General features: G+C 42.2%; 1 protein-coding gene across 1 annotated transcript in view; it reads right to left on the bottom strand.

The window, feature by feature from the left end:
• Nucleotides 1–14002, bottom strand: part of Ankdd1b (ankyrin repeat and death domain containing 1B) — a 71022-nt gene that overhangs the window by 49546 nt on the left and 7474 nt on the right. The window contains exons 2-3 of the mRNA XM_005356456.2: nt 9937–10040; nt 4518–4616 (exon numbers count right to left, since the gene is read on the bottom strand). Coding sequence (XP_005356513.1) covers nt 4518–4616; nt 9937–10040 — 203 coding nt within the window. The remainder of the gene's footprint in view (nt 1–4517; nt 4617–9936; nt 10041–14002) is intronic.

The following is a 14002-nucleotide window of genomic DNA, read 5'->3' as shown; positions in this document are numbered from 1 at the left end:
CATCTATCTATCTATCATCTATCTATCTATCTATCATCTATATCTATCATCTATCTATCTATCATCTATCTATCTATCTATCATCTATCTATCTATCCATCTATCTATCTATCTATCTATCTATCTATCTATCTATCTATCTATCATCTATCTACAGATTCTCACCATGCAGTTTTGTTATGTAGGGTAAACTTCCAGCTAAGGTAGAGCAAGTGTCCTTCCCTCTGTCTCTCCCACCAAAAGCCGCTAAACTCTCTGGACAAAATCCAGCTATCAGAGGACTCTAGAAAACGAATGGAAATAGGCAGATGGGGAGGGTTGCCCAAACTGAAAGTGTTGATGTTTTCACTGTTTTCTTAGAGCCTCAAAGGCAGTTCCCGTTCTAGAACTGGACCTGGACAAAAAGAGACAGGAGGAAGCCCCTGAGGAAGAGACGGTGACAGAATCCATGCCTCATTGCTCTCTTCTGTCCATGACAGCTTAGGGGACCTGAGATACGGTGTTGTGTGCAGGAGAGGTTAACTGTGGACAAGAAGGAGCTCGCGCGTATACTCCTGACTGTGTCCTGAGCCATAACTGGACCGACTCCTAACCCTGTGACCAACAGTTTGGGAACTGAACTCTGGTGAAGACTTTTGTCCAAGACTGACTCTGGGGACAGACCTGAGCTACATTACAAAACTTTTGGAAACTGGAGGGACTTATAAAAAACCCAATCCCCCTTGCGTGACAAAACCATCACAAACCGTTTCTGCTCTGTACTAAAACCAACTCGAGATGGACCATTGCCTTAATCTGTTTTAAGAGGCTGTAACAAACTGTAATAACAGCCTGGAAATTAATGATGAGAAAAAATAGGCTTGGCTCATGACTCTGGAGGCTTAGCGGTCCAAGCTGAAGAGGCTTCCTTAGAGAACTACATCATAATATGGGGGGGTCACCTTATTAGGAATCCTCTCCTGAGAAAACAGCACTAATCTAGTCATGAGGGCACTATGAAGTATTCAGCTCTTAAAGGTCTCCTCACTCAGTGCAACGGCCCCAGACATCTGCCACATCAATTACAGGGGACATGTTGAAACCATAGCAACACCAGAACTAAATGGAAACATAAGACTATAAAATATTTAGAAGAAAAATATGAAAAAAATTGCCGTGATTAGGCAAACCATCCCTACATATACGCAATATCAGTATCAGGACTCATTTTTAAAAAGAGGAACATTAAGCCAGGCATGATGACGTATGCTTTTAATACCAGCACTCAAAAAGCAGAGGTAGGAGCATCTCTGGGTCAAGGCCTAGCCTGGTCTACATAGTGAATTCCAGGTTGGCTGGTGTCATATGATGAGACCCTGTCTCAAAACAAAACAGACATCAAAATGAAAAACTTCTGCTCTGTGAACACTATAAAGACAGTCTGAAGATATGAGAATAATACAAAATATGCACCTAACATTGGATCTGTGCTCAGGGTTTATGATGAAATATCAAAACTTTACAATGAAAGAACAATTTAAAAGAAAATTAAAAAAATCAAACTCAGTTTTTAGAAATCGTCAAAAGATCTGGTTAGGGATACGCATTGGAGGTAGAAGGTTCAGTTGATATGTGGAAAGCCCTGATTCCCATCTCCAACACGCACGCACGCGCGTGCGCGCACACACACACACACACACATCTCAGCAGATGCCACTAAGGAAGAGACATAAACGATAACTAACAGGTAAAAAGATATTTACCGTCACCCACTAGTGGAGAAGCACAGTTGAAACCACAGTGAGATGCCTACATTCTGAATAGAATGGGAAGAACCGAATGAGGAAACACCATCAACAGCAGGCGACCATGCCGTCCAAAGCAAAACTGACCTCTTGCATTGCTGGTGAGGATGAAAGCAGCCCATACAGATCTACAGCTCACGTCCAGTTACACATATATGCCTGTGGCCCAACTGTCTCTTATACCAAAGAGAGGAAAAGCTGCGCTTGCAAAAACATACAAGAATGTCCACAAGGCCCTACTTTGTGTTTGTGCATAAACACACACAAGTGGAGGTTGAGGTGGATTCTTGATATTTTCATGTATTGCTCTGACATTATTTTTTTAAATAGGTTTCTCGGTGACCTGCAGCTCACCATTTTGGCTATGTTGGAGGACAGGGAGGCACAGGATCCACCCATCTGTGTGACTCCTTCCTGCACCTGGCACTGTTGTTGGGGGTGTGTGCAGCCACGCCTGGCTTCTTGTGTGGGTGCTGGGCATTAAAATTCAGGTTCCCATGATTGTGCAGTAGATACCATATCCACCGAGCCATCTCGCCAGCACCAGTAACTTTATTCAAAATAACAAATGGAAAGCCAGCCTCACGTCTTTCTCGTGGTAAAGAGATAAACTAGGCTCCATCCATAAACAAAATATTGTTGGGTTTAAAAGGGGAAAGGATGTGGGTGAACATCAGCAGAGCTTTGCTGAGTGAAAGAATCAGCCTCAAATGTCTTACGTCATCGCATAGGTGACAGTCTCAAGGTGGGACAGCTTAGACAGCAGAGACAACAGAAAAATTGGGGTGGTGCCTCTGTTCTGCTTGTTAAGTTTCCTTACTTTTAGTGTTTGTTTTTTGTTTGTTTATTTGGTTGTGTGTTTTTTCCTCTTTTTTTTTTTTTTGATGGGGATGAACACAGAGCCTCGTGCATCCTAAACACACTACCACTAAGCTACACCCCAAGGCCCTACTCAACATTTTTAAAGTAGTGGTGGTTATATAAAACTGCATACCTATCAAAAATCAGTACTGTACTTTATGATTGGGCAACATGTTGGGATTAAAGTAAAACACAAAGATACTGTATGGCGTTTCCAATGACAAAATATAATATATCTGGATAATCATGTCTCTTGCCAATTTAAGTTTTACAGGCTAACTAATAGGCAAAATAACCAAACCAGAATTTACATACCTAAAAAAACATGCCCCTTAAATGCCACAGTCATGATAAGAATGTGGCAGGCCAGTAAAACCAGCTATTTGGATGTGTGAGATTGTAAATTCAAGGCCTGCCTGGATTACACACAGAGTTTAAGGCCAGTATGAGACACTTAATGGTATCTTGTCTCAAAATGAAGTGGCTTTGGTTTTTTGTTTTGGTTTTGTTGTTTAGTTTCTTAGGTTGGGACTGCTCAGTGATGCATGCTTACTTAACATATGCAAAGTCCTGGGTTCAGCCATCAGCCATGCCCCTGCACCTCAAAACCATGGCTATGATACAATTAATCACACTCAGAGAGTGAGTGAGCAGCCGGTGGTAATTTTTATCTCTGGGTTATTACATAACAATTTACTGGCTTACCAGTGCCATGGCAATAATTGAGAGAGCTCCGCGCCTCACTGGTGACACAAAGGAAAACCCCAGCGCTATCAAACCTTCATGTTCTCTAGGATTGCCAGCGAAGCCTGCGAGATGACTAAGAGAAGCCTTTTACTATCCAAATATTTGCTCCCAGGCCCTGGGAGAGGTGAAGAGAAAACAGTGCTGAACCTGCCCTCCCAGGATGTACAGACTAGAGAGAACACAAAGACTCTAAGTGTCTCTAGGTGGGGTAAAGTTGAGAACCATGGATTAGGGTCCCACAGCAGAAGAGGGGACCAGTTCCTGACTTCCACATGTGTGCCAGGGCACACATATGTCTGCACTCACCCACCACACATGCATGCCCATTATAAATAAAAGTAATAAAAAAAGAGCCACAACCTGTTATGAACTCAAGAGTTTTATAACAAGTAGAGCTGCCATTGTCTTCTGCCACAGAGATGAGAAGCATGATCTGGGGGCTTTCTGGCTAGCTTCCTTGTGCCAAGAAGTACTAAAGAGAGGTGGGAAAGTGGATGAAAAATCCTTGAGGTGGGTTTTGCTCTCTTGACAGACAGACAGAAGCTGGCTTGTGGCTAACAGCATAGTCTCTGAAACCAGAAAAGTTCAGTTCAAACCTCCCTCCTGTCCTTCCGAAATGTAACTTTGAGAGACGGGATCTATAACCTCTCTGTATGAAAGTCTCCTTATCTGTAAATTGAGTATATTCTACTAATATTTTCCATAGGATTAAAAGGGAAATGGCATTAAATACCCACCCTGATACCTGTGCCTGGCACAGAACATGCATTTGATAAATTTATTTAGGATCAGAGTCCACAGGGCAAAGTCAAGATGTAAAGTCCCTGGAGCTAATTTTCATCTGTCTGTCATGAATCTGACTGCAGTGTGGACTACTTTTACAGGTGAGAGCTAGGGTCGTAAGGTTGATACGGGAAAAATGAGTAAAATCCCAAGTCTTAATGGGTGAACAGTTTAGTTACCAAGTACAGAAAGCACACAGCGTGTGTCTTCTCTTAAGAGGCCGTTCCGGTAATGCGTCCTGCCGATGGAAGTATGCCCACGAGAGGAAGTCGTCTGCAGTTGTCAATTCTCCTGAGCGCAGGCCATGTGACAGTTCAGTCTACGCACTGGAGGTGAGCTTACCTTGTCGGCAACATCAACCCGGGCTTTGTGACTCAGTAAGAAATCCACCGCCGATAAATTACTCCTCGCCACCGCAAAGTGCAGGGCCGTGCGGTTCATCTGAGGAAACAGAATTTGTATCTTTGGTTATCTGGTCATCACTTAACCCTCTTAGCACCCCTGTCTCCTTCGGTCGCTTTGTTTTTCACTTTGTTTATGAGGCCGAGTCTGGTAGTGTCACCCAGGCTGGCCTCTAACTTGTGATCCTCCTGTGCCCGCCTCCTGAATGCTGGGATCACAGGCTTGAGCCACCATGTTCAGCTGGGTCTCCCGTCTCTCTCTCATATGGCCAGGACTTTCATATTGACTCTCTGTATTCTGATTATTTGGTCACACTTTTTGCTTTTTCCTTTGAAAGGGGTAAGAAGAACTGTGTGCAGCAGAATCATACCCTAAGTGTTGTCAGAAGTCACCCGAGAATCTGGCCATCTACTGAAGGCGCCCAGACCCATGCCCTGTAGAACCTGCCATACAGTGATACCATAAAAGTCATTCACACAGTAAAAGCTGTATTTTTCCTCGTATGCAATCATTAATAATGACATTTTCCCCCTCACAATGTATGTTAGTCGATGTCCTGTTTCTGTGACAAAATAACTGAGATGAACGATTCTTAAGGAGGAAGCCATATTTTGGCTCAGAGCATCATAGTCTCACTGGCGGGAAGGATGGAAGGGAGCAAAGCTGCTCACCTTGAATAAGCCAGGAAAAGAGAGAGGGAGAGGCTGGGGTACCAGAGACCCCTTCAAGAGTAGACTTCAGGGACCTGTCCTTGTCTGCTAGGCCCCATCTCTTAAAGCTCTCACAACTTCCACTGTGCGGCAACCAAGCCTTCGAGATGGCTTTTGGAGATACTTAGGATTTAAATCAAAATGGAACATATTGATAATTGACAGCAAAATTTCCTAAATGTTTCAGTTTGTTCCTTTCTTCTATGTATAATCTAAATAGTTTAAATTGTATGTGTATATAAGAGACATGTGTGCCCAAGAGGCCAGGAGAGGATACAGGATGCCCTGGAACTGGAGTCACAATGATCGTGTACTACCATGTCAGGGCTGGGAAATGAACTGAGTCCTTTGTAAGGGCAACAACTGCTCTTAATCGCTGTGCCGTCTCCCCAGCATCTCTCTTCTATAATTAAAAGCCTGCCATTTGCACAGAAGCAAATACATTGATTTGGAAGGAAGTGAAGAAAGGAGGAAGGGAGGGAGGAAAAAGGAGAAGAGGAAGGAAGGGAAAGAAAGAGGAGAAGATTCAAGGTTAGAAGAAGAAAGGAAGGAGGGAAGAGAGAGGGGGAAGTCAGAGAATCGGGGAGAGAAAGCAAGCTATTGAAATCTTCCAAGGAAAAGCCACATTTTGCTCCCAGGAAGCCCACAGACAATTTACCTCTCTTCCCACAATGTATGTTTTTGCTTATCAGAAATATTCATGCCACATTTGCCATATTCTAAGTATTGTTTTATCTCCCCACAAAGATGCCTGGGCATGAACTACTCTTGTTTCACACAAGTAACCACAGAAATAAGAGAATGGTTTAAGATGAGTATTTTCTTTTCTTGCTTGCTAAACTGGTGATGTTTACAAAACACAAAGTCATCTTGACATTGTCTGCAATGTAGAGTTTATTCTAGTCAGTCAGCTTGGGGCTATCAGCTTCCCCATAAACTTTATTTGTACAAGAATGTAATAAGTCCACTTATACTTAAAAAATTATGCATCATCACAGATTTTAAGGAACCCTGCAACTAACCACGACAAGTTGCTATAAACAAGATTAAATAGCTGTCATTAGAAAGTGTGTGTGTGTGTGTGTGTGTGTGTGTGTGTGTGTGTGTGTGTGTGTTGAAATAAGAGCAGCAGGGCTGTGTCCCAGGCACCCGGCCGCCCTCATGGCTGTTGTAATATGAGCGGCGGGCTGTGTCCCACCACCCGGCTAGCTTTACCAGAAATAATTACACGGAAACTGTATTCTTTTTTTTTTTTTTTTTTTTTTTTTTTTTGGTTTTTCGAGACAGGGTTTCTCTGTGGTTTTGGAGCCTGTCCTGGAACTAACTCTTGTAGACTAGGCTGGTCTCGAACTCACAGAGATCCGCCTGCCTCTGCCTCCCAAGTGCTGGGATTAAAGGCGTGTGCCACCACCGCCTGGCGAAACTGTATTCTTTTAAACACCGCTTGGCCCATTATATCTAGCCTTTTCTCGGCTAACTCTTGCACCTGGACTAGCCCATTTCTAATAATCTATGTAGCCCAAGAGCTGGCTTACCAGGAATGATCTTAACCTGCGTCTGCCTGGAGTGGGAGAATCATGGCGACTCTCTGACTCAGCTTCTTTCTCCCAGCATTCTGTTCTGTTTTCTCCACCCACCTAAGGGTTGGCCTATCAAGGGGCCTAGGCAGTTTCTTTATTAATAAGAAATCATCCCACATCATGTGTGTGTGTGTGTGTGTGTGTGATAGTTCAGTGATAGGCATTTGCCTAGTGTGTGTGAGGCCCCGGACTTAGTCTTAGTTCCCAGGCTACAATCTAGGACCAAGCCCAGGCCTGTAACTGTGATGGTGGGCTTTCCAGTCCGCCCACAGGCTTTGAGATATCCCTTCCTTCTGTAGAATGGAGGAGAGAGGGAGGGAGAAGGAAGACAGAGGGGCTTGATGCCCAAGGATGTCCTCTGGCTTCCATACACATAGCCACCCACGTGAACACCTGCTCATACACGGATGTGAATGCATATTCATGAACACACACAAACACACAATTGTCTGGGGAATTAGATCAGTGGTAGGCTGTCTAGCATGTATGAGACTATAGGTCAAACACCAGTAGCATAACTGCAGCTGCTTTGTGCAGAAAATTTGAAGTCTTTTAAACTCGTAGAGGCTGTACTTCCTGCTAGTTAGAAAAAAAGTTACTGCTGTTTTACTTACTCAAAAAGAAACCCCTATGCTTAGAATAATTTTAAAGATAAATACCTGTGTTTTAGAAAATAACTAGCCGGGCAGTGGTGGCGCATGCCTTTAATCCCAGCACTCGGGAGGCAGAGGCAGGCAGATCTCTGTGAGTTCTAGGCCAGCCTGGTCTACAAGAGCTAGTGCCAGGACAGGCTCCAAAGCTACAGAGAAAATCCTGACTCAAAAAAAAAAATAGAAAATAACTATTTTCACAGTTTTTTTTTTAAATCCTGCCTGCTTCTCTTCTTTAGTTTTCTTCTCCTTTTTAAAGCCCTAGGGGACCTGGAACTCACTATGTAGACCAGTTTGGCCTCAAATTCGCAGAGATCCCTCTGCGTCTGCCTCCATGCATGTTCACAGACGCCAGAAGAGGGCGTGGGATTTCCAGGAACTGGAGTTACAGTGGGTTAATGACACGTGGGTGCAGGGAATTGAACCCTTTTCCTCTGTAAAAGCAGCCAGTGCTCTCAACAGCTGAACCTTCTCTACATGCCAACCAGCTATTGTCTTTTCTCCCCTCCTCCTATCCTCTCTTCTTTTATCCACCATCGTCGGATGCTGCTCATTTGTTTCCTAGCTGCCTGGACCCGAGAAAATCACACAGAAGCTATATTGATTACAACACTGCTTGGCCAGGGACTCCAGTGTATTCCTAGCTAGCTCTTACATCTTAAATTAACCTGTTTCTATTAATCTGTGTATCGCCACATGGTGGTAGCTTACTGGTAAGGTTCCATCTGGTGTCCAACATCTGTCTCCTGTGGCTACATGGCTTCTCTTTTACTCTGCCTTCTTTCTTCTTATTTACCTGCTTGAAATTCCCGCCTTGCCCTGTTCTGTGCTGCAACAGGCCCAAAGCAGCTTTATTTATTAACCAACGGTATTCACAGTATACAGACGGGAATCCCACATCAATTCCCCTTCCCTATTTTTTGTTCCTAGAATTGTTGAGCTATAAATTTTTTCTGATTTTCTATTTATGTGTATATACATATCCATATATATGGATATATGAATAATATATATGTGTGTATATTACAAGCATATAATATATCAACATGTGTATGAAACATACATGTGGTTGTGTGTATGTATCTGTATATATAATATGTTATACATATATGTACATATATCCATAATACATCAAAAATGCACAATGCACATAAATACAAGTGCATATACGGATACATAAATTCCCATGAGTGCATGCCTGAGCACATACCCCATCACATGCATTCCATGCACACATATGCAGCTGCTAAAGATCATTCTTCTGCTGCATGTGCGGCATAACTTAGACTGTGCAGTTTTGTTTCTGTGACTTTTCTGACTGGAATAGCTACATATTTTAAGAAACCTGAGACTATTAGGAACCCTCTGTGGGTGGAGTAGGGTTAGAGTTGTGAAAGCGTGTGTGGAGGTTAGAAGTCAGCCCAGATGTTGACTTTCAGGAGCCATCTTTGTTTGAGATAGTCTTTCAGCGGGACCTGAGGCTTGCCAGTCAGGCTACACTGGCTAGACAGGGAGCTACAGTCTCTACATCCTCAGCACTGGGATACAGACATGTGTCACCATGCCAGACTTTTTTTCTGGGCGCTAGAACTGGGTCTTCATGATGTGTGACCAGCACTTTATTTAAAGCCAAAATTAGAGATGTATAATTTGTTGCAGCTACAATATCTTCTTAGGTCTTATGAAGATCATATAGTCATGGGCAGCATTGCTAGAGCCCTCCCGGAGCCTTTGGAGGGGCTTGAGCAAGCGGGGCCTCTGAGGGCTTAGGCTTTATTTAGCATTAAACCCACTTCTGTGTTCTGACTTCAAAGCACCCCACAGTTCACCCTAAGAAAGTCTTACCTGTTAACCCTCTCATGCTAATAAACCCTGCCTTAAAGGAACTCCCCACCAAGCCAAGCAACAGGAGATCCATGTTTCTGGCAGTGGAGTGTTCCCCCAAAGCCTAGGTACTGGAAAAACAAAAGCCAGATTTGTTGCCTGGCATGTGGATGCTTTCTAGTTCAAAAACAGTAAGATGAAAATCCATATACTTCTTTGGCTTTTTTACCCAAAGAGAGAAAAGGGGCCCAGATGTTACAGCAAGTCACGCCCTGGCTTTCCAGAATGGGAAAGACTGAACCGATCTATCCACAGGATACAATCTAGGACCAAGTCCAGGCCCACAATCCCCATGGTGGACTTGCTTGTCTCCTCACAGACTCTGCATAAGACCCCGCACACTTCCCTCCCTAAAGTGAAAACTCCCTGCTCTGCTCTGCTACGTAATTCCATCTTTAGTTCTAACACCCACATTAGAGCCCCCACATCTCAGCCAGCCGAGTCTCTTCGATTGTTGCTATTATTTCAGCTGACCTATGTGCTCCCAAGCCACCACATGGAATCATAACTTGTCATGTCTGTGACTTCTACTCACGGTGTTCACAGCATTAATGTTAACCTTCTTTTCAAACAGCTTCTCCATAAGAGCCAAATTATTGCTTTTAGCGGCGTTCTGAAAGCTTCTCTCAATTGGCAGTACTGAAAGAAAGAAAGAAAGGGAGCATGACCCAGAGGAGCAAAGGAGGCCACAGTTCTCTGTCGCGTTTCATGTGACAGCCTCGTACTCTGAAAAGCTGGAACTGCAACCTTGAGACTCTCCTGCTCAGCTGTTGAGGACACGGCATATTTGCTTAAATATTTTCCAAAGCCAGAATACCACGATTCCATCTTCTCCTCATATTGCAAGTGTTTTCGTTTTCATACCCTCAAAATGTTCCTGACCTCAAACAAGGTGTTGCTCAAGAAGGCCACCCTGAAGTTGTACTACCTGCTATCAGCTTAGCAGGTCAGAGGGCCACAGCAGAGTGACCTCCCAGGGGACCTTGTTTGTGAGACATCAGTAGGAAAGAAGACTGGGAGGAACGGGCTTCTTCCAAAGCTAACACTTCCTTCTGTCTGCAGAACTCAGATTTAGTGCCAGACCTGGAGGAACCAAAGCTTTTAATGAGTCCATTGTAGAAACCCAGATAAAGGCTAAGAAGATTGACATGTTTTATTATCATTTATAAGAAAGGACATAAAATTGGATTCACACCTACTGTGACCGTGACATCCCCCACTCCACCCCTCTCGCTCATACATACATGTGACAAGCTTTATTAGCTAGCACAGAGAAGATTCAAGACAGTCAGAGAGTTCTCAAGAGACAGTACAAATCATGGGGGATAAAATAAAAATTGAGGTTAAGAATTGAAAGCAAAAAAAAAAAAATAAAAAAAAAGAATTGAAAGCAGATGTTTGACAAAATATTTTGTACTGAATGAAAAGGAAAAGAGCATGGTTGGAGAGATGGCTCAGCAGTTAAGAGCGCTGACTGTTCCCATCAAGGACGTGAGTTTGGCTTCCGGCACTCACATGGTATCTCATAATCATCTGTAACTCCATTTCTAGGGGATGGGACACCCTCTTCTGACCTCCACAGGCACCAGGCTCACACATGGTGCATACTCACATATGCAGGAAAATACATATGCACATGAAATAAAAACAATGTTTTTTAAAGGGAGAAGAGAAAAAATAAACAGAAGAAAAATAGCAAGATAAAAATGGTGATCAATGAAATTTCAAACAGAAAAAATCATAAAACAAAAATAAATGAAAATGATAGCTGGTTATCTAAAAACATCAATGAACCAAAAAAATTGCCCAGCCAGATGACATAAAAAGATTAGTATCATAAGTGAAAGAAAACATATTTTTATAGACCCCACCAGACATCAAAAAGGATCAGAAGGAGGAGGCAGGCGAATTGTGAATTCAAGACCATTCTGAGATACTTAGAAAGACTGTTTCAAAAACAACAAACAAGAAAAGATAAGGGAATATTATGAACAATTCCATCCATATAAATGTATCAACTAAGATAAAATGTCGTGTTTTCTAGACAACCATAGGCTACCAAAATTCATGCAAGATTATATACTTATCAAGGATAACTCTGACTAGCAAAGAAACTAGATTCATAGCTAAAACTATGCCAAAAAAAGAAATCTTTATGCTTGAAAACATTTTTTTTTTTTGGTGAACTTTACGAAGCCTTTAAAGACCAACAGAGTCTATAAAAACCTTTTTTAGGGGTCAGCAAGATGGCTCAGTGGGAAAAGGCAAGACTGGTGACCTGAACTTTAACCCCAGAAAGGACAAGGTCAAAGAAGAGAGCTGACTCCACAGAGCTGACCTCTGACCTGCACATGCACACTATAGCATGCATGCACCACCCTCACACCATACATCACACACACACAGGCACACACACACACACACACACACACACACACACACACACACACACTAAATTACATTTATAAAAGAAATGAAAACAAAGAACAATCGGCCTTCTTCTCCCTTCCCCAAAGAAACAAAACAAAACAAAAACACCAAACACCTCTCTTGGTTGACTGGAAATATAAGAGAAGTTCCTCATTTTGAAAGGACATCTACAAAAACTGACAAGCAACAGCATACTTGATTTTTAAAATCTGAGCTTATTTTTTTTTTCTAAAGATCAAGAATGAGAAGAGATTTTTCACTCTTACGTCTCTGTTTACAGACTGTGCTGAGAGTTCTAGCTGGGACGATAAATTGGTACATAAGTGAAGAGGCACGCAGTAGGAGGAGAAACTGTCTAATCTGGCTTCAGACAACTTGGTTACTTATGTATAGAATCTTAAGGAATATACAAAGCAGCTCTAGAAACAGTAAGTGAGTTTAGCAAGTTTGTTGAATACAAGATTAATACATAGCTATTAATCATATTTTTACATATTGGCAATAAACAAACGAAAACTGAAATTTACAAAGCACTATTTACAATTGATCAAAAACCAAATTATTTACATATAAGGCAACAAAATATACAATTTTTCTGTACCAAAGAAATATTGGGGCTGGAGAGTTGGCTCAGAGCTTAAAGAGCACTTGTTGCTTTTGCAGAAGACCCAGGTTCAACTCCCAGCACCTATAAGGCAGCTTGTAACCAGAGGATCTAAAACCTTCTTCTGACCTTCAAGGGCTGAGGCATATACATGACACACATAATGTACATGCAGGCAAAACACACATAAGATAATAAACTGAATATTAAAAAAGAACTGTGGGTGAAAGCACTCAAAGCTAAATAATGGGAAGATATATCAAATCCTTCGGGTTGGAAGAGTGAACATCATAAACTGTTAAGGTCCCAAAAGTTGTCTATTGATATAATGGATTTTCAATAAAATGTCGCACAAATATATTGCAGCTACTGACAGGTTCATATAAAACTTATCTAGAAAGGCAAAGAACAATTTTGAAAGACCAATGCTGGGAGAGTCACATTAGTGAACTGTAGTGTATCACAATTGTACAGCAATGTGCAAGAACAGGGTAATGTAGGGTATTTGACATAGAGGATACATCCACCCATAGAATAACATATACAGTCTGAAAATCAACTCAGACAAACAGGCCAGTTATTTTTTGACAAAGGTTTGCAAGTTTTGACAACAGAGGGTGGATAATCATCTCAACAAATGGCATTTAAATATTTGGACACCATACTGAATCTTGATATAAACTTTATATGTTATACAGAAATGAATTCCAAATGGGTTGTGTATGTAAATGAAAAACACAAAACTATAAACTTTTAGAAGAAAATGCATGGGAAAAACTTTATAGTCTGTGGTTCAGGAAGATTTCTTACACATACATAACAGTGATAGTGTAACCATGAAAGAAAAGAAAATTGAGCTCTTTGGCGGCATAGCACCTCCCAGCTCAGCCTTCTCGGGTGCTGGGACCGAACCCGAACCGGGAGGGCAAAGGGGAGGGCGGTAGTTCCTTTGTCTCCATAGCCTGCCTGCAGCAAGCAGGGTGGGCCCTTTGTTTGCGAGCTACCAAAGCAGCACAGAGATCTGATCTGGACACCAGGAGAACCATCACTGGGGAGTGACATCACTGGGAAGGTACATCAGTGGGCAAGAAGACCTGGTCCTGTAAAAGAAGATCCATAGGGAAGCATTCGGAGGAAAAGATGGGCATGTGCCAATGCAAGAATTCACCCAACAATCTGAAAAACAACATGAAACCACCAGAACCCAGCGACCTCACAAAAGGAGAACATGAACACCTTAATCAAGAAGAAGTAGAAAAAACTGACTTCATGAAAGTGATAGAGGCCCTTAAACAGCATATAAAAAACACCCTTATAGAAATGGATGAGAAGTATAACAGAAAGTTTGAGGATTTGAGTAAATCAGTGAATGATACCCTAGGAAACCAAGGAAAAACAATCAAGAAGATGATGGAAACAGTTCAAGACTTGAAAACTGAAATGGAGGCAAAGAAGAAAACACAAACAGAGGGCCGGCTGGACATGGAAAATCTGGGTAAACGAATAGAGACTACAGAAACAAGCATAACCAGCAGAATACAAGAGATAGAAGAAAGAATCTCAGATT

This window comes from Microtus ochrogaster, chromosome 19, assembly GCF_000317375.1.
Source record: "Microtus ochrogaster isolate Prairie Vole_2 chromosome 19, MicOch1.0, whole genome shotgun sequence".
Taxonomy (NCBI): Eukaryota; Metazoa; Chordata; class Mammalia; order Rodentia; family Cricetidae; genus Microtus; species Microtus ochrogaster.
Note: the sequence above shows the minus strand (reverse complement) of the source record. Positions and strands in the feature narration are given on the sequence as shown.